The sequence below is a fragment of the Coffea eugenioides genome, chromosome 11 (genome assembly GCF_003713205.1).
Source record: "Coffea eugenioides isolate CCC68of chromosome 11, Ceug_1.0, whole genome shotgun sequence".
In the NCBI taxonomy this organism is placed as follows: domain Eukaryota; kingdom Viridiplantae; phylum Streptophyta; class Magnoliopsida; order Gentianales; family Rubiaceae; genus Coffea; species Coffea eugenioides.
In genome coordinates, this window is record NC_040045.1 from 52,539,799 (window position 1) to 52,565,463 (window position 25,665).

Sequence of the window (25,665 nt, forward strand, 5' to 3'; positions counted from 1 at the left end):
TTAATATCCAAAAACAGTCGTAATATTTTAGTGCAGAACTAGGGATTTTTTTTTTTTTTTTGGGCATTTCGGATTCACAAAACCCTCTATGGATGAGTTTTATTCTATTAACAAAAATAAATTTGTTTGAAACCCAAAATGATCATAGAGAGTAAAATCTAGTATAACATTTTCCAAAAAGAAAAAAAAATTCCTTCTGAATGATTGCTACTAATAAGTAGCAGAACTGAGCCGGGTTAGGAAGGTATTCCATAATTTTGGTTGGGCCACGTTCTGGCTGCATATGTATGTACGGACTACGGAGACGGATGGGCTTTGTTTCGAAACCTCTTATGTGCGGTGCGCGCGGACAAAACTGGCGGGACAGTGGAGTAGTAGAGACTACGGCTACCAGAGAGAGAGAGAGAGAGAGAGAGAGAGGGAGACGAAAAATAGGTGAGCAGCGGCCATGGCTACTGTGACGTCGGAGGAGAAGACGAAAATGGAAACGCAGTTTAATTGGCAATCGAGTTGGAGAAAAGAAGTGGACGTAAACCTCAAGCGTCTTCATTCTCTCCTATTCGGAGCCGATGTCGCCCTCGAAAATGGAGATTACTTTCGGGCTCAAGTACTTGCCCTAGGACTCCTCGGCTTCCTCGATTCTCGTTGTCATTCTGACGTTGATGAGGCCTTCATCAGCCCTATTCGCCGCGAAGCTCTGTCTAAGCTCGATTCGGCTCGAAATTCTCTCTTTCCTTCCTCCGATCGGTACATTCTCAAATAATTCGTCTTTTATCCACTTCTTTCCCACCTGTCAGCGCCCTCGGCATGAAAATGCCTTACTTCCTTGTTCTTTCACTAATTGAAATTGAAAGGCCTTTTTGGACGTCGTCTCATATCATAAAGGAGATTTCCTTCTTTTCTCTCTTTCTTTCTTTCTTTCTTTCTTTTTTTTGGGTCAATAAAATTTGTGGACTGAATTAATCAATTCGCTTATGGAGTAAACTATTAGTCAGAGAACATGGATGAATAGTTTCATAGATCTTGTAACAAACTACCCTTTGTTTGTTTGTTTAAAGTTCCAGTTGCTTAACCACTGGTTTATGTTTGTCATGATTCAGCCAAGTATTTCAACAAGCAGGCAGAGAGCCAAGCTCTGTATTTACCAAGGGAGGAGACATCAATATTGAGAAGATTATGCAGTCCAAGTACTTTCGAGCTCTTCGGCTTCAATCTAAGGGATCAGCTGTGAATGGATTGGTAAACAAAATGAAGCCTTGATGGTTTTTAAATTGCTCTCAATAGTCTGCTGGTGTGTTTGTAGATTGACAGCCCATCTATCTCTTTACCAGCGTTGCTTTGCGTACATGTTCTTACTTCTTTGCAGCAACCATTTGTTGAATTATTTTTATCCCACTGGCCAGTGGCCACCACCTTTTTGAACTCTTTTTGTTTTCATATGCACATGTATCAGTGATTCTTAAACAATTTATGGTTGCAAAACTTAAGAAATTACTGGAAGAACTGTTTTTTCCAGGGAGATCAAGCTGACAGTGTGCAGAAATCAAGCTGCAAACCCTCGAAACCTCTTATGCAGACAAAATTGACATACATGTATGGAAATCTTTCCAAGGCAAAAAGTAGTAGCTTTGCACCTCAGAATAGCTCAGAGGACTGTGTTCTTGTTGAAACTGCTCACCCAACTCATGGTTTTCCAAAGAATCAGCATGTCCATGTCAAAGCTGAAGATGAAGAAAGAGCATGTGCACACAATTCTAATCCAAAAAGGCTGCACATGGAAGTTGCTAGCCCAAGAACCAACAACACAAAATCCCCATCATGTGCTGAAGAAACTGAGAATGATATATCTGGCAATGGATTTGTTACTGCTAGAATGAAACTGGTATTTCTCTGGTGTCTGTACAGCTTCTGTACTATTAATGTAGCTAATATTGATTTGGAACTAAATAGGTCTGCTATGTCGTAGCTAATTGGTGTTGTTGTAGTTGTCATACCATTCAGATCTTTTTGAACAACAATTTATTGCATTATCAATCGATTCAAGTCACAGGAACCTTTTCCTTGGAACACATGAGGACTTCATCTACTGATGCCCATTTTGGTGATTTTTCATTGTTGTAGGAAATGGAGGCAAGGCAAAAGCGAGGTTTAACTGGATCGCCTAGTGCTTCAGTTTCCCCACAAAATGATAATGCTGCAAGAGTTTATGGTGTCAGATCCTATGGGCCACGCCGTGGCATCCGTGGTAATTTCATTCCCCCCATAAAATCCAATGGGAATAGTGCTGGTAATGTAACTTCACGCATTGCTGGGAAGAGTGAAGATGCATTGGATGATTCAACCAAGAAATGGTTAGCAGTATAAATTTGCTTTCATTTTATGATAAGACAATAAATTAATTTTCTCTATGAAACCAGCTAGAATAACTGAGATTGCTCTCTCTCTCTCTCTCTCTCTCTCACACACACACACACACATGTTCTAGTTTGGACTTGTTGTGTGGTCCTGATGGTGAGCTTCCTGAGAAACTGAGGAATTTAGAACCTCGCCTTATTGAGCATGTAAGCAATGAAATAATGGATCGTGATCCAAATGTTCGTTGGGATGATATAGGTCAGTTGGATCCCATTCTCTTCGTATTCTTTCATCTTCATTTTTCTGGATAACCAGTTACTACAGAATGTGAGAGATAACTTTGCGTTTATGTTATCTATTTCATTGCCTATGAACTCTTTAGCCGGCCTGGATCATGCTAAAAAATGTGTGACTGAGATGGTCATTTGGCCTTTACTACGTCCTGACATATTCAGAGGCTGCCGCTCCCCTGGACGTGGTCTTCTTCTATTTGGTCCTCCAGTAAGTTTTTGTTTCACCTACTCCAAAGAGATTGACCCTCTTAGTATTGATTTGTCATTCTATGATGCCACAGGGAACTGGTAAGACTATGATAGGGAAAGCAATAGCTGGAGAGGCTAAAGCTACATTTTTCTATATATCTGCCAGTTCTTTGACGAGCAAGTGGGTGAGTTTCTTTTAGTACAATTCAGGCTGATCATCCAATAAGATTATAACGTTTAGCACACAAGAAAATGGAAAAAGATCACTTTCACGTAATGGATTGTTAAAAGTCACTAGTGCATTTTTACAATTAAAAGTATCTGGACATCCTGTGCCTTTGTTGATATTCTGAAATTAATTCTGAAATTAAAACTTGCTGGGTATCTTGTTCTCCTAGTCTAAAACCTGTTTGTGTCATGGATTTCAAACTTTTGAGTGGGCAAATACGGTGGATGCTTGGTCTGAATCTTTCCTAGTAGTGATGTATGCACTTTTTTCGTTTTCATCTATAAATTAACAGTAATAGATTAGGCCTCACTAAATGTAGCCCAAGTAGAGAATGATTGACAAGTCCTTTTTGTTACATTCAGTTGTACTTGATTATGTGATTCCTTCTTGGGGAGGAACCAGACACCCTACAGCCTTTTAATAATTTGTTTATTGCTGTGAATAACAGGCCAAAATGTAGATACTTGTTGTTTCCAGCTCTATTGGAACAAACATTTTTGTCAATAAAAAAAAAACAAATGGAAGTGGTTGCTTTGTTATGTCATATTCATTTACAATTGCTCTAGTAATACTTTTGCAAGATTATGAAGATACGCAGTGCGATTAATTTCCATCAATTGGTGATTGCAGATTGGTGAGGGTGAAAAGTTAGTAAGGGCACTTTTTGGTGTTGCAAGTTGTCGTCAGCCAGCTGTTATATTTGTTGATGAAATTGATTCACTTCTATCTCAGGTTTTCACTTTCAACCAAGAAGAGAACATTTTGGGATAATTATGTTGAGTCAAATGAGATGTTCTTTTAACATGGATCAGCATAAGTTGATTGCGTCTCCACTCTCCAGAGAAGAAATAATATTGTTTACTACTTCTTGGCTTCAAAATTTGTAAAAATGGATTATGCATTTCAACTTCACTGAAACTTCATTCTATGCAAATTTTGAGGCCCACATGCTCAGTCCAAGTTTTCTAAAGTTTATCCAAGTCCCATGTTAACTACAAGCAATTGGAGTTTTGCCATATTTCAGAAATCAGGGAGTCAAGCTTGGGTCTCTTTCAACTCTAGTATTCTCTCTGCTAAGAACTTGTATATCTTTTCAGCGTAAGTCTGAAGGTGAACATGAATCAAGTAGGAGACTCAAGACGCAATTCCTGATTGAAATGGAAGGCTTTGATACTGGAAGTGAACAAATTCTGCTTGTAGGTAATGTTTAACTCCCAAAACAAGATTTTAGGTAGCGCAAACCACCACTAAGAAGCAAACAGATGGTAAAATATGCATATTCAAGTATGTAGACTATTGACATATGTTACCTTTTTCAACTCTGCAACCATTGTAATTGAAGCTACACATGATTGCTTGATTTCATGGTAGTCGGCGGACTTCAGGCTTGTGTAAAAGTGCAATTGCTTTTCTTCTTCGAGGGCAATATTGTGTCTTGTTTCCTTGTTTTATGAGAAGTAACAGAGGTGATTCTGTTACTTAAACAGGAGCAACAAACAGACCCCAAGAACTTGATGAAGCTGCAAGAAGGAGACTTGCTAAAAGGCTTTACATTCCACTCCCTTCTTCAGGTGCGTGCAGGATTCACCAGTTTTTGTCATTCTCTTAAGAACCCTTCCATCTTTGATCTTCTTTCTAACTTTCTATATCTGAAAATGAAGAAGCGAGAGCATGGATAGTGCAGAATCTCTTAGAGAAAGATGGACTATTTGAGCTTTCAAGGGAAGATATTGGTACCATATGCAAGTTGACTGAAGGTCTGTGCCTCAAAGTTGTTGATTGCAATATAAGCTTCTCCTCAGATTTTGGGACCTAAAACGTGTAGTAATGCTGTTTTATTTTTACCTACCTCCCCTTTACATGTTCTCAGGGTACTCGGGATCTGACATGAAGAACTTAGTGAAGGATGCTTCAATGGGCCCACTGAGAGAGGCACTTACTCGGGGATTTGAAATCACAAAGCTGAAAAAGGAGGATATGAGGCCCGTAACAGTTAAGGTAATTTACAGCACATAGAGAAAATTAAAGAACAGAACCTATCTAGGAATACATAAATCTCGCTGCACTGCCTCCTTGTACAGTTTAAAAATGGCACTTTAATAACCTCAAGGATGAAAGGAATATTATCTTTTTTGTGGTTTTGGTTTTCTATAGGACTTTGAGAATGCACTTCAGGAGGTTAGGCCTTCTGTTTCTTCGAATGAACTTGGTATATACGAGGAGTGGAATAAGCAATTTGGAAGCTTAGCATTGTAGAAGGTCAGTACCGTTTATGTGGGTAGAAGCTAGAAATTGTGAACTGTGTTAGTAGTTTCAACTTCATTATGAATTTGACAGAATCCAAGCTCAATTTTACGTTGTGAATGAAATTGTGATAGGTTGGGGCACAAGGTCCTTGTGATACTGTTGAGCGTACTTGTTGCATAATACTTGTGCTAACAGCGATCTCTAGTGTTTTTGAGAATGAAGAGGATCGTTCACATCACTCTCTGCGATTAGTATTACAGTAGGTTCTAAATTGCCTGGGATAGTTGTCACGATTCCATTGGCCCCACCAATTTTATTATTGCGCGTCAGTACCACCACATTCAAACGGCGCTGAGCCTTTTATAAAAATAAAAAATTGTGGATGTTGCAGCCCAATCCATTTTCGAGAAGGACGCTAAGTCTAAATTCGAGTGAAACAGATTGGCTACTGGAAATCATGGGGGCCCTAATTGATGAAACACCCCAACAGAGCCACACAAATAAAACAACTGGTGCTGTCGTCTCAATTTTAAATTTGTTAGTACTTTACAATTCTAATAACAAAACAAAATTAGACCTCCAAAATCTCATCTCGCCAAAGCCACGAAGTGCAGTTTACACAAATTCTAACCCCATCATTAATTCAAAAGGAGAAGAGGTCAGAAACAACTCAAGACACATGAGTGCTACAGATGCAATCTTTACTGTAAATCGAACGGCTCCACCTACTGGCTGGCATCCAGAATCCTTCACTATCTTTGACATCATCCCCAAGCGATGAACGTGAACGTGGAAGAATACAGCTTAGAACAATGGCGGCTTTTGGCTACTCTCTTCTATTCTGCTGGCTTCTACATATTTGAGTGACCAATGCGGACATGAACTCGATGCCAGGAGGTGTTTAGTATTCCTCTCAAATTCCAAATAACTTCAACGTTTTCAGGTTGGACATTAGCAGCTATATCTACCTGGTCAGAGATGACTTGTAAATAATGAGAAGTCTTGACACCCCAAATCAATGACTAAAAAGCTACAACAACAAAGATTATAAAGTCAGACACAGAAGCTAGCTTGCAGGTTATCTAATGCATCTCTCCGATGCAATTTGACATTCCTTCTTCACCTTACAATTCAATTTCAACTACTGAAGAAACTAAGAGATATGAATTCCCATCAATAAAATGACTTTGTTTAAAAAGTATAACTAGATCTCCTACGAAAGAACAAAGATCGAGCAGGCATGACAGGTCACCACCTCTACAAACTGCACAGATGCAAATTTTGAGGATATTGGCGCTTTTGATCTCTGCACTAGCTAGGATCATATACGAAAAACCAAATGGGTTCATTAAGAACACATCCAGGCACTATGCATCACCTTGCAAAAAACATGGACCATTTGTATAATCGTGACATGCTTCTCATAAAAAAGATCTTATTGTTCACGCGCATGACTTGGATTATGTGACAACATAAAATTTTGTAGATATTCAAACAAAGAAGCCAAGTAGCTAAATAATGAGAAACGTTTTGCTCACCGCTTTGGCCACTATCTCAGCACTTTGTGGGACTTCAGCCTCAGCCTGAAAAAACACCCATGCCCACTTGTCACTACAAGAATCTCCAGCATTGTATGGAATACCAGGTTTCTGGTATCTGGAAGCTTCCACCCAGGTTTTGCCACCATCAATAGATACATCTACCCTCTCAATGCCACGCCCGCCTCCTGATACTGCATACCCCTTTATTGTTATCTGAAAAGAAATACAATGCAAGTATACAGTAAAATAAAACAGAAACTGTGCAGCTCAACCTAACTGAGTATACTGTTAACAGAAGCAGCCAACCTTTTCATGCTTTACGAAATTTATGTCCTCCAAAGAACATATAGCAGACTGTCAACAGCAAAACAATAAGCAGGTCAATAGAACTCTAATCATCCAACAACCAGATCTTAATAATTGATAACAGTTTGATAATCAGAATTGCATCACTTCATTAATATGATAATATACATAGTTATTTCAGGATACCCTCCATTAGCATACGGTAAAATCGAATTTCTTGTAATTATTTGGAGCACAACTCTTCTAACCTCAGGACAATAAATCAATAAAGGACTGCATCGGGCAATCACCTGAACAGGGAAATCCATTTGGGGATTCCTGGTTGACCAATTAATATTCTCCCAATCAACTGAAGGTGGAAACATTTTATAGTCCTTCTGCATAAAGAATCCCTGTAAAGTACAAAAACCAGTCAACCAAGAGAAATGAGAATAAGATAAAGAAAAAAACATATTTAAAAGCCAAGCCAAAATCATAATCGCATTGAACTGAAAGCCATCGTCCTAACCTGGCATTCTTCTGCAATTATATTGATGGAATCAAGCCACTTGACAGAACGAGCACCTATAACACCAGGTACAATAACACGCAATGGATAGCCATGATCCCTGTTCAGAGGCTTTAGATGGTGGCAAACCAATAATATTGTCAGATAATTTATCATATTAACCTCCCGGCCAAAATTCAATCATTGAAAGCCACAAAAAATCCTTTTCTTTTTTTTTTGTCTTATTCAATTTTTTGGTCAACATTGCAAGACATAATTTAATTAAAGGAAGCATATATGGGACTGAATGTTATGATGGGATACATTTTACAGAGTAATAGTGAAGTTTATTCCAATTAAAATCTAACTTAAGACATTCTAGTGCATACAATACCTCCCCATTCATCTCATAAGCCAACAGAACATCAGCTACAGGATTTGTGGCTTGAGATAATGGAATTGATGCCTTGTAAGGACCTCCATGTTCCTCCTATGAGAATATAATTCGATCATGTAAATTATTAGCACCAAACAGTTTAATCAACCAGTGGAAGGGAATATTTTGAAAAAAGATAAATTTCGCGAAAGTAAAATGAAGGCTAACAAAATCACCTTACACTTATCTATGCTCACAAACTCAATGTGTTTTCCTCCTAAGGGAGTAACACTTGTCAACTTGGGTACGCCGATAAGCTCAAGAACATCTGTCAGTTTGGCACCACCCCAGACAGCTGAAACACAAAAAACCATAAGAGATATGCATAAATGAAGAGACTCTGCGCAAGAGTATCAATTCCTTTTTAAAAATGCTCCCATTAGGCATCAGGAGGAAAAAATGAAAAAGGAAAGGTGTCATTGTGGACATATTCTTTTTTGCTAACTACTCATGGTCATTCTACTCTTTAAAAATTTCCTGTTGGACGATCTTCACCGAATACATTGAAACTGAAAACTGGCAACTACTGTAATGCAACCACCAAATCTTTAAAAGAAAAAGGTTTAGGAAGGACTGGCCCGATTAGACAGTTCAATTGGATCAACACTGCATGATAATGAATAGATGGTAATGTTAAAGAAAGGCTCCATCAATAAGCCATTCTAACAAAGAACACATGCACAGATGATAATGGAAAATCGTAATTGCATACAGAAATTGAGCGAGATGCAGTCAGGATAAGTATGCTTTAAGTTTCATAAGAATACAAAGAGAGAGAGCTCTGAAAAGATACACTGACAATGTGGTAACTATCATGGTATCCAAAGAAAAGTTTAGTTGATGCAACATCATCCACTGACCATTTCCTATTGCAGCAACATCCCAGCCAACTCCTTTCACTTTGCGGGTTTTGCTCATGGCAGTCCTCCTATTACCAGCACACTGCAAAAGAGAAACACCACATTAATAAATTACAGTTAGTATGCACAATCACTTCTGAAAAATGAAAATTAAGATAAAAATGGCATATATAAAAAATTAAAAAAAAACAAAGGAATGACCTGTAAAGTGGCAGTGACTGTATATTTTGGAAGACTCCTGTTAATTAAACGACAAGGTTCTTCATCCCCATGAATATAATGTAAGTATTATAAGTCATCCACCATTAGCCTATCACTTACCATATATCTTTCATAAATATGTCTTTTGGATTTTGTACCAAACCACTTATAGAAACGAAATATCTGCTCAATAGAACAAGAGGAGTCAATGAGGGATGTGAGATATAATTCACTACATTCTATCTACCACTTGCGCGAGAAAATGGAGAGAAACAAGGATAGACCTGTCAATATCTTCAACTATCGGTATTGGGCCATGGTTTCTTTTGTAGAAATAATCAACAGGGGTCACATAAGAGGAAATCAAAGCTAAGCGAGGTGGCTCAGCATTGAAGGGTTCCTGAAACAAGAATGAGAACAGATCTTATAATTCTCAAAAGCTTCAGAAAACAATTGTGAAGAACTCTAAAGTGTAAATGAAGAAGAAGGATGACTATCCATTCGACCGAACAACATCCCACAAAACCAATTGTATTCATATAAATGGCCAAAGTCAACATAGAAAACTATACTATCAACAATTTCATATTCCAAGTTTACTGATTTTGTAGTATTATAAGATGCCAAGCACACCATCTGGAGAGCCCATCAACGGAATGAATAAGACGTCTACTTAGCAGATAATGGAGGAATACCTCCGAAGCATGCTAATGCAGCATGACAAGGATGCTAATTTACTTGATTTAAACGTCGGAAACTACTACCGATTACGACCATCAAGACCGCTTCAGGTTTGCAATTCAAGAGAAAGAGAGAAAAAAGGGGGGGGGGGGGGGAGGAACTTGGTGCTGCAGACGAAAGAATCGATCATACGAGAGGGAAATATAAATGCCTTAGATATACAAAGGCATTTCACTAATAAATACTTCAAACAACTAGCCAATAAATAAAAATCGAAGGAAGAAAGACGAACACAAAACAAATTACAAGAGAAGAGAAGGGCTAGCCTTGGAATTGATTTTAAGAGAGGGATGACGAGGGGGTTCTCGAGAGTAATCAGAAGGTGCACTTAATCCAGGCATTGTTATCGGTAGGCAGGCGCCAATCGCAGATCCCAGGACAGGGAAATTGATGATAACAAACGTAGGAGGAGGAGTACCTCTTTTTTTTCTTTTTTTCTTATGTTACTATGAATAAGGCTGTTTGTTGGATGGTTGATGTTTGGGTTTTAACGAGGGAAGAAGAAGAAGAAGAAGAGGACGAGGAATTATGCCACAGGATACCCCACCACCGCCAGCATAGCAGCTTTGGACGGACACCTCATGATTCATTCCCTACCACTGCCAGCATAGCAGCTTTGGACGACACGAATCACGAATGCCGTATCCTTTTCTTTCCTACTCGTCTCGCACTCTCACTAGTATTACATTTGATCATCGATCATCTTACAACTTCCGCGCCGTCGGATTGGTCCACCAATATATTATTCAATCCGGTCCAGGTACCCTTGTTTGGAAAGTGATTTTTGGATCGAACATATTTCTCGCAGTCAACTTTTTGACTCACATATTTCAAAATTATTATAATATATTTTTCTACAAAAACTTCTAAAAATAACAATCCAAACAAGGCACGATCCATCACATGTATAAATTGTACTATTTTGGTCTCAAATTATACTTCCGGCTTATTTTTTGACTAAAAATGCAGACGCCAGCTCAGATCTGTGCCTCACGTATCAATAACTATAGGCGCAAAATGGTGACTTAAAAACTAGAAAGTCACATAGTTCAGATACTTATTATTTGAAAAAAAAAAAAAATTTAAAGATCATACAGTAAAACTTTTTGGAATATATTCTATGCGTGACAAAGCTATACAGTTATTCCAGTGCCGATAAGCCGTCAAAGCTATACGGTTAAACTGAGCAAGGATGGAATTAAATCTGCGGTTTTAAGTGCTTCCCGTTTCTATTTCATGTAGAGCATGTTACCACTCCACTTTACTTCTTTCTCATGGCTCTTTTTCAACAATTATATGGTATATTATTATCAAAAAAAAAAAAACAATTATATGGTATATTACACTCCCATTCGCCTAGAGAATGCAACCCATTTCCAAATTGGAATTACAGAAAAGAATGACTGACTCTATTTCATTTGTCGTTAGAATGAGCGGAAGATTCATTACATTTATAATTGTCAGCTGGAGGAAAGACAAAAAACAATGTGTGAGAGAGCTAGAAATTGAGTGGAAGCGACTCTTCCTTTGGTAGGACGAGGAAATAGACACCACCAACATCGAATTTTTCATTTGTGTGTGAACAGTTCATACAATGTCGTGTCTATACAAATACGGTACAATCCCTAACTCCAAACTGCAAACCTCGATTGCATCCCCCGAATTTTTTCTTCCTGGGTGGGGAAATGTGGGTTAAATTCAAGACTAGATACATTCCTCACTAGCATAATATACAACTATCAGTCAAAAAGTCAAGAACAGCTGCTTCAATGATCGATCTACCAGAGCTTTGCATGACAAGTAAATCTACTACAGCCACTCATCTGGACTCCTGTGTATACGCCATAGCTGCCTGATCTATGCATGGAGCAGCAAAGAAAATCATCAATGAAAACATAAACATTAACATAAGTTTGCAATGCGCAAATAAGGTGACTGAGGGCACATATGATATGCATCACGAGGATAAAAGATCAGTAGATCAACAAATTGTCTCGCTCAACTCCCGCTGAACCGAAGTAGACAAAACTTACCTGATCTTCGAGAATGGTGGTAAAAATGTTGTTTTGACAAAAAAAAATATATAAGGAAAACTTTTCAAAAGTTACAATGGAATCAGATAGGACCATAATACATAACCAGTGGCTTCAATAATTCCCTACTCCCGTCTCATAGGCAAAACATGCAAAATGAACAGGAAAAACGAGGGACACGTTTATGAATGCAAAAGGGCAAAAGGAAGCAACAAAATACTGAAAAAAAACCAACACATACCTGTAAATTTGCACTATTTAAGTAATCAAATTCATCATCCTTATATAGCTACTCTTTGCATAGGATTGACCACAACTGCACGTGTAAGAAGATGTTTGTATTCTTGACTTCTAGACCATTCATCAATCTCCCTTGCGCGTAAAACAGGAAGAGGATGTGAAAGTTGCCTTGTTTGAGCATTTCTGAGTGGGAAAATAAGCATTTAGCTCAACGTATCGATATTCAAATCATGCAGTGCTCTGAAAACACTACCGCACCTTATATACCACCCAACTGGGCTTGAGGAAGCCTTGTCATAAGAGCGCGCTTGCTCCAAAAAAGCATCCACATTTAGTTGATCAGCCAATGAGGGGCAACCACCAGCTAATTTCATGAGAACAGAGATGACCACCTCTTGTAGGAGCATGAGATATAATAACAAGTTAATTCCATGATTTAGGCCAATCACCCAAATAAGGTTGTTTCCAAATCTCTATACCTTTGGATCTTGAGCAACAAGAAGCGCTGCACGATCACATGTAAGTTCTGCAGCTCGAAGCCAGCGCAGAAGCTGTTCTTCTAATCTTTGGGCAATTAAACCACCAAGACCTGTAAATGGTGGTATTATTTGGTTTGTTTGATACATATCATTTGACCAATAATTTTCTAAAGATTCTCTAAATGCGTTTTCTGACCAACTCTTTACTTTTTCAAACACATTTTTATTACATCACATCTTACAAAAAATTAGGAAAATTTTGTCCCAAATAATCTTCAATCCAAACAAACTCCTTTATTTTTAGAGTCCAAACCTGATCAGAAAAAAAGTAAGCATCTAGTTTCTCCTCGACATGACATCCGGTAGATAGCCCAGATAACTGATAGAAAAGGCAAAATTTGTCCATAACCAGTAATGGAGATGCCAGCTCCCATTCACACACAGGAAGCATGACAGACAAATAAGATCGCCTGATCTCAAATTAGCACAATAAAAATAATTAACTGGTTATGATTATCACATCTATCAACCACAAAACAGCACAAATCAGAAAAAACAACAGTAGGTACCATGCTTCCTATATCTGATCATACTGCCTAATCTACTTGTGTACCCGTCAAATCTCTTAAATAAAAATTGTGTACCTGGAAGACTGTATGCTCCAAGCGTTAGAATATTAGCAAATGTCAGCCAAACACCATGGTCACATTTCAGATGACCCAATTCATGAGCCAAAACAGCCTAAATATTCCATTCCAAGAAATGTTGTCAGCAATCTAATTGAGTAAGTTAGTGACTGAATGAGTGATTGCATATGCACGGAAAAATTGCTTAAAACTAAATCGAAGAAAAGAAAAAGAAAAAGAACATCACATCATTGAGTTCCTGTCATAGAACTGGAATATTCAGCTTAAAGCACATATAAAACATATTTTGATACGCCAGCAAAGGTAGAAAGACCCATAAGGTGTGCGATGTGATGTGCGTGACTGTAGAAAAAGAATATAACGAAAACCTGCAACTCCCTTCGAGTGAGAAGCTCCACAAGGCTTGTGTGAACCACAATAAATGGTTTTTTACCACTGATAGCCAGCGTGTAAGCATTGGGGATGGGACTCTGACGCACATACAAGTCAGGAGACTCGATGTTCAAAATGTGGGAGGCCTGAATCATTAAAGAATGAAGTTCTGGGAGCTGTTACAACACACAACACTCAAATTAGGCAATTGAAAACAAGTTAAAGAGAATCTTCTTCCTTTAGGCAACTTAGTTTTCTAAAGAGTTAATTTGCAACGCAGCTAATGGCATTCTTCTGCATGTAAAACTAAGAACAACAAACAGGAAATACATGTTAATGCAAGACAAATGACTAAGGTCACATCAAATCCAGTAAAACAAGGAAGCAGCCTATCGTTTAAACAAAGACATAGTCGGACACAGGAGAGTAGAGCGCCTACTTGCATGAAATATCAATTGTCACCTTTCAACAGTTAAAGAGCGAAGGTAAAAAGTCAAAAAGCATCCAGGAAATGGGACCATGACAGGGTAAAGCAGTTGCAGCACATCAATGGGCTTCAACAAAATCCATACAGCGCATGATTTCCAAAGTTTTTTTTCGAACGGCATCAAGATTGGAAAGGAAACAATTTCGCGTAAGAAAATAGTCAGTCTTCCTTGAACACGTGGAGGAAAATGGATTCCTGAAAGAGAAAAAATGACCTGATTCTCCGTAACAAGAACTGAGGTACCAATGTTCTCCAAAAGCATGACCTGCTCTGTGACGGTTCCTGCAGTTTCACGCAGTCAAACTAGCTTCCAGCAACAGTTCCGTAGATGATTGTTAACTAATAGTACTCGTAAGCGAAAATCAGCACATGAAGAACGAAATCATAAAGTGAAACCAGGAATGGTGAATAAGGAGCACCTAGCAATGCTTTTCCAATATCATTTAAACCGGGAACGGCTCTCAGAAGCAGAGTATTCTGATGCAGAGAAAAAACGCAAAGCCTAGTAAACACTTGGGAGGAACTCAATAGATCACCGACAATAAGTGGGAGTGGGATAAAAGACGATTAACAAAGAAGAAAGAGTACATCTCCATGACATACCTGTCTGTCGAGAGGATGCCTAAAATCATCGGCGTCGAGATTTCGAAATACAACAGAGGCAGCTCCGGATACCGTTAATCTAAATATCCGGTGAATCTTGGGCGGTCTAGGGCGAAGGGAGGACAAACTGAACGACACCGCGAGGTTTTCTTTACTGCCAACGGTACTAGCAGTAGTAACACGAAAGCTGCGAGTGAGAGGCGAAACTTTTGCTGCGGGGAGATTGAGGGAAGAAGATAGAGGAATATAAGCCATGGAGGGAAGGGAATGAAATGATGGACTCCGGAATGAATTTGGGATTTTCAAATCATCAGATAAGGAAGAGACTACTTTTTTTTTTTCACAGTAGTATAGACTATAGACTATAGACTAGTCTGTTGATATATAGTATGATTCATGGAACCAGGGGAGTGGAGGAGGGACGTAGACTTCTTTGCCACCACAGCCCGTACTCATGGCAACTATTTTCCGCCATTTCCTTTTCCTGCCGTTGACTTTCAGATCACTTAGCACATCTTTTTTTACATTTTTCTTCTACTTTTTTTAATATGACATAAAGCTTCTGGTTCTGGGGGGGTCTGAAATACATCCTCCGACATGTAGTAGCAGTACGTGAGCTATCGAGCCCAGTACTTCTGAGGCAAAACTGGCACCTGCTCCCCCTTTCCGAATGAATGTCCAGATTATTAGTGGAACTTATTAATTTCTAGGGGAGTAAAATCCCTTTTTTTCTTTTCTTTTCCTAACAAAACCTTATAAAAGTTTTAAACTGTTTCTCTCCCTTTGGACTTCTTTCTATGGAAAAATTGCTTAGTTATTTTATCTACTGCCTGCCTGTCCCCAACGGGGGACGCTTAATCATATACATACAACTCTAAACACGCACAACATCTTCACTTGCATTCTTGCTTCCTGGCTAGCGGCTACCACCACAAAGAGGAATCATTCAAAGGCCACGAGTAAATCGAATGCTGGACAATCAAACAATACATAATAACCACTACATCTATTGCAGGAGCAAACCCTTTAGTCTAGACTCTAGAGTATGATTCAAAACCCTAATGACTGGCTATCCTTAAATGCAGTTATAGTATCACGTAACAAGTCTAGTGTTACATATATGAAAGTGCCTACTTCCCCAAAGATCATTTTCATTCGAGGAATGAAATCCAATACAACATACACTCCATGGAGGATTCCGCCATGTGTTATCTGATTCAGACATGCCCAGCAATCTGTTCATCTTGACAGCAAGTGCATCAATGTCTAGCTCATCACCAAAGAATTCATCCTGGCCAACTCAAAAACGCGGAATTCCCCAGAATAAATTGAAATGTGATTTAAATAGCTAAGTATTTCAAAGCATAAGAAAAGAAACTAATCCTACCGCATCTCCACTTTGCAGAAGTGCATGTATTCTTGCTGTAGGATCCTCCAGGGTAATTCTCATCCTATAGCTGCCAGTGGGCGATCTGAAGCATTCAACTTCTGCCGGAAGAACTGCTAGGAAACGGACGACACACTTCAACATACCACGAACCTGCACAAGGAAATGAGCTTCAGTTTCACTACAAAAGTGCACAGACAGCATTTGCTGGAAATTCCAAAGTTAAAAGGTACGTCTAGTCAAACACAGTAAAATGATAATCATGGTACAGAAAAATAAAATAAAATCACCAGAGGTGACGTGAGAAGTTCCATTAATGTAGTACAACGAGCTTGCTCAAAATTTGGTACCTCTGAGAAAAAATAAATAATTTCAATGCCAAGATATCGTCCTATCGCTTTGCATAATAAGTGCATCATAACTGCTAAAACTTTTTAATACTAGGGAAATGGAAATAACATGAAATACCAGTCAAAAAATTAGATGTGGGACTAATACAGGAAGGCAAGCAACCTTGTCGTGCAATTCTCTCCTTATAGTCCCTGCCTCACGAGACCCACAGGAATAATATAGTGAAGCTCAATAACTGCAAACAAAGCAACTTCTACCATATGGAAAACGAAAAATCTTGAGCACCTTTGATTGACATTTCTCAGAATTAACAACAATAGGAGATACCTCAAATGTCCAACAACACTATTGTCATTCCTGGACAAGTGTCGAATTTTGGTTTGAGGAGTCAAAACACCTTCCCACAAGCCCGAAACAGTCCTGCAGTGAAGATTACGGATTCTAACCCAATCTCTTACAATTTTGAAATGGTTACCAAAATGCTCGTATTTTTCATCAATCATAACCCTCAATACAGTGCCAAGACGAGGGAAATTATTTAAAACATTTGGAGGCAAACCAGTTTGCTCCAATTGTAAAGGCAACTTGTCAGCTCCAACCCTGCAATACATATGCCATTAGGCCCTGCTTTTAGTTTTGCCTTTCAATGAGATTACCCCAAATTGAAACCTTGTGGTAAAAAGAATTTAAAAATGAAACTGACTGCCAATTATAAAGCAGGACAGGTTTATACAGGATAAAAGCTCAATGCATCAACAAAAATACCAAACATGAATTTCCATACCAATGGGAGTTACCAAAAAGCTTCTTTTATTACTTATGTTTATGAATGAATTAAACTAAACATCACCAAATGGCAGGAATTCCTTTCAGCTACTTCCTTTTTTTCTTCTTTCACTCTTACTTCCTTTCCTTTTTTTTTTCCTGCTCTATTCGGTTTGTTTGTTTTGTCATGAAGCCGTGATGGAGGGAATAGGGTTACTGCATTCCAGTTTGAATCTTATCTGCACTTATTCGCAACTTTTTCAACCAGTAGTAACGTTATTAGTAGCTCACATATGATGAAAACATCTAGGTACAATTTTAAACACTTGAGAGTTTAGAGTAACGCCATGGAAATATAGAAAATTATAGAGAAGAGGGCGAACAAACATTCTTCTTAGATTTTAAGTTTGTTCTTTTGGCATTTCACTCTGCTTTAAGGCGTTATGCAGTGAGATCACCAGGAACATTTAACATGAAGTGACGGTGGCAAAAACTTACTCTTTTTCTAAGTGAAGGGCGGGAGCATCAGTTCCATCCCACACAAATAGCATCCATTTGTCATTAGATATTTCACACAGATGGAGAACCTTCAATCCAAACAATTAGAAGTTTAAAAAAACGATATTGTTAAAAATTCCATAGCAAAGGAAACAAATTTATATTATAAATTACCATGCACACAAGATCAATAAATTCATGCCCTTTGATATCTTTCAGCAGCACAGCATAATCACTGGTTCCTTAAGTCATCAGAGTAAACTTGAATGTCAAACAGATATTAAGAGATGGAATCTCTAGATATGTCATCCAGCATCATACAATTGGAAAGACGTTTATATTCATAGAAAGGATACTGGTTGACCCAAGCACATTTTAAGATTCGGAAAGCAAGTAATTGCAAAATGTAAAGCTGCCATGCAGTTCTTTCCTGAGGCATTTCGAGATCTCGAGATGATTTGCGTCTTTTATGAGTTCGTAACATATAGATTCTAGAATTTTCAGCATAATCACGGATCAAAAATTAATAGGAAGATTTTTTTAAAAAAATATATATGTTTGGAAAGCAAAAATTAAGTTGTACACTGGGTAAGCAACTGTAGGCTCCCTGAGAAGATGGATGCGTTGTTACAACTTACAAACAATAAAAACACAGATAGTAAGCAAGTCTAGGTCAGAGCAAATTGTTTCAATTCAACCAGCAAACGTGAGCATGCTGACAGGCGACAGCAAAGGCCAAAACAGTTTGAAACTCGAAAAGTGAAGATGTAAAAACAAGAACTCCGGTTTTGTAAATACCAGCATCAAAAGGAGTAATCTGGGACCAATTCCTCATACGTCTAACAAAATGTTTATCAGAATGTAGAGAGTAAAATGACGGAGAAACTTGATATGGCGTGAAGTCATTTGTAATTCTCCCGTCAAACAGCGCAAAAGAGGAGGCCTTGTGGTCGTAAACAGCAGTATAATTTTGGTTATAGAATTCCACCTGTATTTGCGAAAAGAAATGAAAGAAGAAGAGGCGGGATCAAAATATGAGGTTATTCACCAAGCAGTTTTATTCGCCTGTTAAAACCTAGCAACTTAGTTGTAGCACTATACCTTGAAACTGCAGAGGAGGATGATATCTTTGTGGGAACGAAGGTGGGGAAGCCCATCAATGTTTCTCATGAACACATTAACAGTCACCTCTGGAGTTTGTTGAGATTGGTCTATGATCTTCAGAACCGTACAATAATCTGCCAATTACAAGTTCAAACCCAGCCACCTCTGCTTAATATCATTTTATGTACATATATCAAAGAAGAAGAAAAAACCCCACACAAATACAGAAGAAAGAACCCCACCAGTCCCGTTGGTCCTCCTGGGAACGGAGAACTCAACCACAAGGCCCACAAGATTAACTTTACGATGTGCAAAGCTGCTCAAATCCTTCAACTTCACCATGTATCGACTATCCCCTTTCATTTCTGGAAGGATTTCTGTTCTGAAGCTGCACTGCAAAACTTCCAACTCCCCAATTCTACTGCATCCTCGAAACCTCCCAGTTACCTTCTATTTATTGAAGTGTGAATAACAAAAATAGAGTGTAAATAATCTTACTTATTTAAATTAATAAGAAAGCATGTAAATATGTTATATTTGTTATCTTTTCTTATGGTCTTATAGAAGTTTTAATTGTTGTAGAATCATAAATACCGCAAGACAGTCGGAAACGTGATGGGTTGAAGTTCAAATAGGATAACATGCATATTAACCAACAATTTGAAATGAAATGATTTTAAAAGGTAACCAACAATTTCAAATGTGAAGAGTAGATGTGGAAGTTGAGAGGAATATATTTTATAAATTAAATTAAATGTGAAATGCTAGAAAAATGGAATTGGTAGTGGGAAGATACGTAGAGGCTTGTTGCTAAAAATTCCTTCTCAAATTTATATAGATATAGATTACTCAATTAATAGTTATTGGATCTTAAGAAAACAAAAAAGAACTAAAACATAATGCTTATGTAGGAGAAATAGCAATATAATAAAAAGTAGAACTGAGAATGACACAGGACATGGGACAGAAGATTCGTTGCGATAGAAAATGCGGTAATCAAATTCGAATGTGTACTCCAAAACTGTTTTACCAAAATGCGTGTCAATCTACTCTTTTTTTTTTTTTTTTTTTTGCCTGCAACGATAGATGTCCTATAACCCTATCTAGCCTAATTTAGGAGAAGGGGTAAAGGGAGATGGTCAATTAAGACCAGCCACATATTGTGGCAAATTTGTGGGATGCAGGGGTTGGACCCTGACCTCCCTGAGTCGAAAAAGAGCAGGTAACAGTAGTACTCAGTGTGCTTGGATAGTGCAATTTTGCCAAATAATGCGTGAATCGACAACGGTATGCATCCAGCCATCGACTTCAGAAGCAAAGCGGTCCACAGATAGATTAGCAGTTGGAATTCACCATATCGTGATTTCCGAAATCCTATAACTCACACGAGAACCGATTACCCCTCTTTAAAGAACTTGATATTCTTTTAAATCATAACTGCTTCATGGATAAACCCAAAAATCAACATGTGATAACCTTCCCCTGCAAATCTGAGACAGATCAATACTGTGTTATTAGTGTGAATACCCGTGCTACGCACGGTACTGATATTATTGAAAAAAATAACATGGTGAACAAATAAAGGTGAAAAAATTGAACCAATAAAATTTAAATATAATATCTGTTCAACAATAGTTTATTGTTTAACAAATCTTGAATTTTTCTTTCTTTATTTCTTTTTTTTAAAGACCTTTTTCTTGAATTTTGCAGCATCCCTCGGGTTTTTCAATCTTTGTTATCTTCTTTTCTAAAAGCGTCAAGGTGAAAGGTTGCATTGCAATTTGACCCTACAAAAAATCTAGAAATTTTATTAAAACATAATTCAGCGCTTTTTTTTATTTTTCAAGTTAGAAGAAACTCTATCCCTTACATAGGTAAAGAAAAGAGAATTAAGAGATGGAGTTCCAAATATATTCTTTTAATAATTTCACGTACTTTTAATCACTTTTTTTTTAAAAAAAAAAAGGAAACATACTCTTTCAACATGATAACATTACATACTTTGAATTTAAAAGCCTTCTTTGGCAATTTCTTTTCAATATTTGTTCTTTTAATAGTAAGCAAAGTTGGAGTAGAAATTAAAATAAATCTCTGGGTGATAATTTTTCTAATCTAAGGACTTCGATTTTTTTTTCCAACTTTTCAGGGTTTGAATGAAATTAACCCGTCCGCAAAAAAAAAAAAAATTTTAAATAAATTTGAAGAGGAGGGGACCCAAAAATAACTTTGTAAGTATTTTCACCTTTATTTGTTCACCATTTTAATTTTAACATATTTGACCTTGTTAAAAGTTCTGAAAAATCTATATCTATATAAATTTGAGAAGGGATTTTTAGGAACAAGCCTCCACAACCCTTCCCACTCTCAATTCTATTTTCCTATCATTTCACATTTATCTTATTTCGTAAAAAATATCATTGGCACATTACATCCCCACGTTTCCCTCAAATAAGGAGTTAACTTCAACTAACACTCCCACGTCCCCTCAAACAAAAATTTAACTTCCACTTACGTTAAAACTCTAACACTCCCACGTTCCCTCAAACAAAAATTTAACTTCCACTTACATTAAAACTGTTTCCACTTACCCGTGCGTCAGATGGTTGTATACATCCCCACGTTTCCCTCAAATAAGGAGTTAACTTCAACTAACACTCCCACGTCCCCTCAAACAAAAATTTAACTTCCACTTACGTTAAAACTCTAACACTCCCACATTCTCTCAAACAAAAATTTAACTTCCACTTACATTAAAACTGTTTCCACTTACCCGTGCGTCAGATGGTTGTAGTACCACTACTGATTCCCATTTTCCAGTGAGTTGAAGAGCATTGACCAGAATAAAGATAGCCCATAATTCAACGGAATTGAAGATAGCACATGATCTTTTCCAACTGCCACGAAGCAACAATATACTTGGTACTACTTTTGGGAATTACTCTTAAAACCCTTCCAATCAACTTCCTTCTCGAACCTCTCAAATTAACTTCATAATGGAACATGGCCGTTTACAGGCATGTCAACAATGCCTGAATTTCAAACTCGCAAGATTGCAATGGAGGAAACATCTGCTAACAAAACGAAAAGGACGCCACAACGGTCCTGCAATTGGAATAGTTCCAACAACTTTGCGTCGACGAAAGAGAAATCTCACATCAACTACGATGGATAAAATCTCGACTACACCGACTCAAACGCCGCGCCAATCAAATTAGAAGTTTTGGTACTATTTATTCTTTTAATATTGATATTTTCATTGTATTTTCAATTATAAATAATATTCTCAATATTGTAATATTATTGTTGTTTCCATACTAATCCTTGCTGGCTCAATCAACAAAGTATGGTACTATGGCTTTTATGTGAGTTTAGGCATTTAGACATATAGTTCTCATTGTATTAGTAATTAATCAGATTAGTCCCAGAACATGGTCATAGCTTTGATTAGGGAAAACGTTATTTTTTCATTAAATGTCTTCCCATTAATGCTATTATTTCTACGCACAAAGCGCTAAAAGTTTAGAACAAAAATGGAGATTAAGATATTTTCTCCAGTCACCTCGAGTGACTATTCAGACTTAGAGACAAATAGCTTGGGAAACTGATGAGGGACTAATGTAACATTCTTTTTTTTTCTTTTGAAAAAAATATAAAAGTAAGGTAATGTGAATTAACTGAAACATTATACTAAACAAGGAATGCAGTTTGCATTTATTGCAGAAGTTTTTGGTGGAAGATCATGCTTAAAGTGCTTCACTATAGCCCTTTAAATTTGACAAAGATAATGAGTAATTCCCAAAAGTATACTACATCCCACATTATGGCTGAAAAACTGATCATATCATGAGTTGTGCTCATGATGTGACTTATGTAGGTTTTCCCCCAAACTGTTAATTCTACTCACGCAAAATAGTAGTACTATTAATTATGAGTTGTGATCTTTGGAGTTTCTTCGTTTCTTTGAAATAAGATGTTCTGAAGGTTGACATTAAGAGATTACTACTAGCGGGTAGGTTCGTTTTTTGTGTTTTGGTTTTTTTTTTTGGCAGATTTTGTGTCTTACTGCATTACATGTCCTTGGGCTGCTTAAATCTGGATTATGCTGTAATTTTGCTGTGGAAAGTTGGAATCGTGTAAGTTTTTGTTGACAATCGAGAGAAAGAGCAAAAAAAAAAAAAAAAAAGGAATAGATTCAAAAAATAATTCTTGCAAAAACATATGAGACAATGGCACCTAAGAATCTTGCAAAACATTGCTTACGAGAACATATGAGACAATGGCACCTAAAAATTAATATACTTTTTAGGTGTAATCTTATGGACAGTAATCTTATGTATCAAAATAGAAGTTTCGGTACTATTTATTCTTTGAATATTGACATTTTCATTGTAATTTCAATTATTACTAATATTTTCAATATTATAATATAATTGTTGTTTCCATTGTTTACAAGTTTCGGTACTATACTTCGCTCTTCAAGACAGGCATGCACGATTCATGTTTCGTTGTGATGCTTCTTATCTTAGAGATTTAAAAACAAAGGTATACATTATTTATATGTATATTTTTTTACACAATATTATTTACAAACTGACTAAAACAAAAGATAATTTTGAACTATGTATGCTTTTAATTGTCAGAAAAATGGAGGTGCATTGTTCGACCAACACATTAATTCATGCAAAAATCGTGCATTCTCATTTATAGTGTGAACTCCACAAAAAACAACAGAATTAATTAAACCCCCAATACTGGCGTTCGTACTCAGAGTTGACTGGTGTGAAGAATGTTCACACCTTCGTAGAAGATTATCAAATCAAAGGCAAAATGTCTGTAAGCATTTCATTTACTTATCAAATTAAATATTCAATTATATTTAATTGGACCCTTATGTCGTTCAATTTATGATATAGATTTCTATTTTTTTTTCAGGATCCAACCTTCATCGAAATGATCGTTTATAAATAATGGAGATGTTTTTATCATATATTGAACTATTGTTACAAAGTTTCATTTTTTTAAATATACTTTCATATGCCCGTGATTATAATATTTTACTATTTTTAAATTCTTCCATAGATTGTAATTTTTTTTAATAATATAGGCACCGTGCGTAGCACGGGTATTCACACTAGTTCTAAAGTAATTTCATAACTTCATTTTCAGCATCTGCTTTTTTTTTTCTTATTATTACGTTACAATTGGCATGCTGCTTGATATACTAAAGAAGTCAAATATGGTCATATTGGATTAATGGGATCAAATACCATATAACTTAATGTCTATTCAATTAAATTAAATGATTAACTTTTTTTTGTCCAACTTTACTTTGAAACAAAATCTATGTGCTATCGAGGACTTCATTTCAAAAAAAAAAAACACTATCTGCCTTTTAAGACTGTTCTAATGCTTGCCGATATTGAAGAATTCAGAACCTGGAAGAAATGGCTAGTCGTTTTGTCAATAGCGTCTGCATAAGAACAGCCGACAGTTTCAAGCTGAATTCAAGCAAACCAAAAAGGTGCATTTCTAGATCAGGTATGCTCATAATTGTTACTACTCCTTTTGTATCAATCTTAATGCAATAACTGCTACACTGGTATCTGAATTCTTTAGTCTCTTCTGATCCTCTTCACGTAAGAGTTATTGCTATGCAAGATGAATTTTCAATGTTTCCTGATGTTGTGTCTCGAATTAAAGAAACATGAGATCAAGAAGGTTGTAATTTGACTTCCAAGTGAAGTTTAAATATGATTGAAAAAACAAGGCCTTCAAGTACATTGCCAAGCAGCTTTAATGAGCGAGGCTTTTGCAGGCCTAAAAATGAGATTCCAGAAGATCACGTTGGTTAATTGGTAGAGGTTTAATAGGCCCTACTCTGATGGTTCGAGTTTGTGTCTTATCATGAACAATAAGTGCAGTTAAACTTTACAATTTCGTTCTTCACACACATCGCTTCCACTTTCCATTTTCGCTAAATTGCTGCAGTTTGAGTAGCAACAGCATGGTAGATGCATAAATCATGCATTTAATGGGTCTTTTGGAGCATGTGCTTGTGATTTTGTGTTTATACTTTATCCCACTATTGAGTATCTTTGCTTTACGGTGTAACAATAAGCAAACAACCGTTTATAGGATTTTGTAAAAAGTTTTCAAAAATAATGGACGATCAGAAAATCAATGCAATATCATTCATGACTAAAAGCAAATTCTTTTTTTTTTATTATTGGTCATATAAATTTCATTCCTTGTATTTAAAGCAATAGGGAGTCATATGTCTTAGATTTTTTTTTTTGTTCTTTTTTTTTTGTAATGGCAAGGCTTTATGTCATTGAGATACTTAAAACTCGCATAGTTTTCACGTGCAAAGTTAATAACTTTGAATGAATTGGTATTTTCTTACAGAACTTTCAAATATTTCTTGCAACACGTTCACTTTTTAACATAAGTATTTTTTTGCCACCCAATACCAGAATTCTATGCTTTGAGAAAATTAAAAGTCATTTTTCAACATGGTAGTTATTAGTTAGTCACTGACGTATTTTATTTAGCAAAAGGAAGAAAATCAACTTCAACATTCCTCTCATCAATTTTTATTCGGAATTTTCCTATTTAACAGAGATGCTACAAAGATAATGACTAAACATCTTACCTCTTGTACTATTTTCTTTTTTTTTTTTAAACATCGATCCTCCACTAAACAACACAACCGTTCATAGGAAGATACTCATAGCCCAGTTCCTTTGAATGGTTGTTTGCTTATTGTTCCGTTCATAGGATTTTGTAAAAAGTTTTCAGAAATAAAGGATGATCA

At 36.8% G+C, this 25,665-nt stretch overlaps 5 protein-coding genes and 1 long non-coding RNA gene across 8 annotated transcripts; 1 reads left to right on the plus strand and 5 right to left on the minus strand.

Annotated features, from left to right (window-relative positions):
- The first annotated feature begins 370 nt into the window (after positions 1-370).
- LOC113753692 (ATPase family AAA domain-containing protein FIGL1) lies at positions 371-5,469 on the plus strand. Its single transcript, XM_027297914.1, has 13 exons — positions 371-747; positions 1,101-1,239; positions 1,517-1,882; positions 2,122-2,351; positions 2,486-2,613; positions 2,738-2,856; positions 2,930-3,022; positions 3,697-3,798; positions 4,164-4,266; positions 4,554-4,637; positions 4,728-4,823; positions 4,937-5,064; positions 5,221-5,469. Exons 1-13 carry the CDS (start codon positions 449-451, stop codon positions 5,320-5,322), a joined length of 1,989 nt encoding a protein of 662 aa, XP_027153715.1. The 5' UTR covers positions 371-448; the 3' UTR covers positions 5,323-5,469.
- LOC113753693 lies at positions 4,113-4,888 on the minus strand. The gene is made up of 2 exons (XR_003465062.1): positions 4,804-4,888; positions 4,113-4,715 (listed from the first exon to the last, which is right to left on the minus strand). It is a non-coding gene; the product is annotated as an uncharacterized LOC113753693 (long non-coding RNA).
- A 260-nt stretch (positions 5,470-5,729) lies between the features above and the next one.
- LOC113752893 (sulfite oxidase) lies at positions 5,730-10,340 on the minus strand. The gene is made up of 12 exons (XM_027296934.1): positions 10,152-10,340; positions 9,429-9,544; positions 9,265-9,327; positions 9,145-9,181; positions 8,944-9,025; positions 8,260-8,378; positions 8,042-8,137; positions 7,669-7,779; positions 7,451-7,552; positions 7,161-7,208; positions 6,852-7,067; positions 5,730-6,281 (listed from the first exon to the last, which is right to left on the minus strand). The coding sequence occupies exons 1-12, from the start codon at positions 10,224-10,226 to the stop codon at positions 6,165-6,167; spliced, it is 1,182 nt and encodes a 393-aa protein (XP_027152735.1). The 5' UTR covers positions 10,227-10,340; the 3' UTR covers positions 5,730-6,164.
- Positions 10,341-11,429: 1,089 nt separating this feature from the next.
- On the minus strand, positions 11,430-15,103 carry LOC113753338. 3 transcript variants are annotated; one of them, XM_027297465.1, is made up of 9 exons: positions 14,747-15,102; positions 14,563-14,620; positions 14,358-14,425; positions 13,653-13,832; positions 13,282-13,378; positions 12,638-12,747; positions 12,417-12,550; positions 12,160-12,341; positions 11,430-11,737 (listed from the first exon to the last, which is right to left on the minus strand). In XM_027297465.1, the coding sequence occupies exons 1-8, from the start codon at positions 14,999-15,001 to the stop codon at positions 12,200-12,202; spliced, it is 1,044 nt and encodes a 347-aa protein (XP_027153266.1). In that variant the 5' UTR covers positions 15,002-15,102; the 3' UTR covers positions 11,430-11,737; positions 12,160-12,199. The 3 variants fall into 3 exon arrangements, with proteins under 3 accessions (XP_027153266.1, XP_027153265.1, XP_027153267.1); XM_027297464.1 differs by having other exon boundaries at positions 11,430-11,742; XM_027297466.1 differs by lacking the exons at positions 11,430-11,737; positions 12,160-12,341 and having other exon boundaries at positions 12,434-12,552; positions 14,747-15,103.
- A 669-nt stretch (positions 15,104-15,772) lies between these two features.
- Positions 15,773-16,671, minus strand: LOC113754087 (protection of telomeres protein 1b-like). Its single transcript, XM_027298418.1, has 4 exons — positions 16,602-16,671; positions 16,424-16,485; positions 16,134-16,286; positions 15,773-16,037 (listed from the first exon to the last, which is right to left on the minus strand). Exons 2-4 carry the CDS (start codon positions 16,445-16,447, stop codon positions 15,840-15,842), a joined length of 375 nt encoding a protein of 124 aa, XP_027154219.1. The 5' UTR covers positions 16,448-16,485; positions 16,602-16,671; the 3' UTR covers positions 15,773-15,839.
- On the minus strand, positions 16,662-19,281 carry LOC113754086 (protection of telomeres protein 1b-like). The gene is made up of 7 exons (XM_027298417.1): positions 19,094-19,281; positions 18,849-18,985; positions 18,546-18,735; positions 17,922-17,989; positions 17,748-17,836; positions 16,812-17,084; positions 16,662-16,719 (listed from the first exon to the last, which is right to left on the minus strand). Exons 1-7 carry the CDS (start codon positions 19,212-19,214, stop codon positions 16,713-16,715), a joined length of 885 nt encoding a protein of 294 aa, XP_027154218.1. The 5' UTR covers positions 19,215-19,281; the 3' UTR covers positions 16,662-16,712.
- Between the last annotated feature and the right edge of the window lie 6,384 nt (positions 19,282-25,665).

Excerpts from the sequence above, each read along its gene's own strand:
- LOC113753338 (XM_027297465.1), bottom strand. The coding sequence starts at position 15,001 with ATGGCTTATATTCCTCTATCTTCTTCCCTCAATCTCCCCGCAGCAAAA. Across the intron at positions 14,621-14,746 it reads GGCATCCTCTCGACAGACAG|AATACTCTGCTTCTGAGAGC; the intron begins GTATGTCATGGA and ends TCTCTGCATCAG. Across the intron at positions 12,551-12,637 it reads TTGTTGCTCAAGATCCAAAG|GTGGTCATCTCTGTTCTCAT; the intron begins GTATAGAGATTT and ends CTCCTACAAGAG.
- LOC113753692 (XM_027297914.1), top strand. The coding sequence starts at position 449 with ATGGCTACTGTGACGTCGGAGGAGAAGACGAAAATGGAAACGCAGTTT. Across the intron at positions 748-1,100 it reads CTCTTTCCTTCCTCCGATCG|CCAAGTATTTCAACAAGCAG; the intron begins GTACATTCTCAA and ends GTCATGATTCAG. Across the intron at positions 4,824-4,936 it reads CATATGCAAGTTGACTGAAG|GGTACTCGGGATCTGACATG; the intron begins GTCTGTGCCTCA and ends ACATGTTCTCAG.
- LOC113754087 (XM_027298418.1), bottom strand. The coding sequence starts at position 16,447 with ATGGAACTTCTCACGTCACCTCTG. Across the intron at positions 16,287-16,423 it reads AACTTCTCACGTCACCTCTG|GTTCGTGGTATGTTGAAGTG; the intron begins GTGATTTTATTT and ends TTCCTTGTGCAG. Across the intron at positions 16,038-16,133 it reads TTCTGCAAAGTGGAGATGCG|GATGAATTCTTTGGTGATGA; the intron begins GTAGGATTAGTT and ends TGAGTTGGCCAG.
- LOC113752893 (XM_027296934.1), bottom strand. The coding sequence starts at position 10,226 with ATGCCTGGATTAAGTGCACCTTCTGATTACTCTCGAGAACCCCCTCGT. Across the intron at positions 8,379-8,943 it reads TGTTGCTGCAATAGGAAATG|CTGTCTGGGGTGGTGCCAAA; the intron begins GTCAGTGGATGA and ends TTTGTGTTTCAG. Across the intron at positions 7,209-7,450 it reads AAATGGATTTCCCTGTTCAG|TCTGCTATATGTTCTTTGGA; the intron begins GTGATTGCCCGA and ends TGCTGTTGACAG.
- LOC113754086 (XM_027298417.1), bottom strand. The coding sequence starts at position 19,214 with ATGAAAGGGGATAGTCGATACATGGTGAAGTTGAAGGATTTGAGCAGC. Across the intron at positions 18,736-18,848 it reads TCCTCCTCTGCAGTTTCAAG|GTGGAATTCTATAACCAAAA; the intron begins GTATAGTGCTAC and ends TCGCAAATACAG. Across the intron at positions 17,085-17,747 it reads GCCCTTCACTTAGAAAAAGA|GGTTGGAGCTGACAAGTTGC; the intron begins GTAAGTTTTTGC and ends TATGTATTGCAG.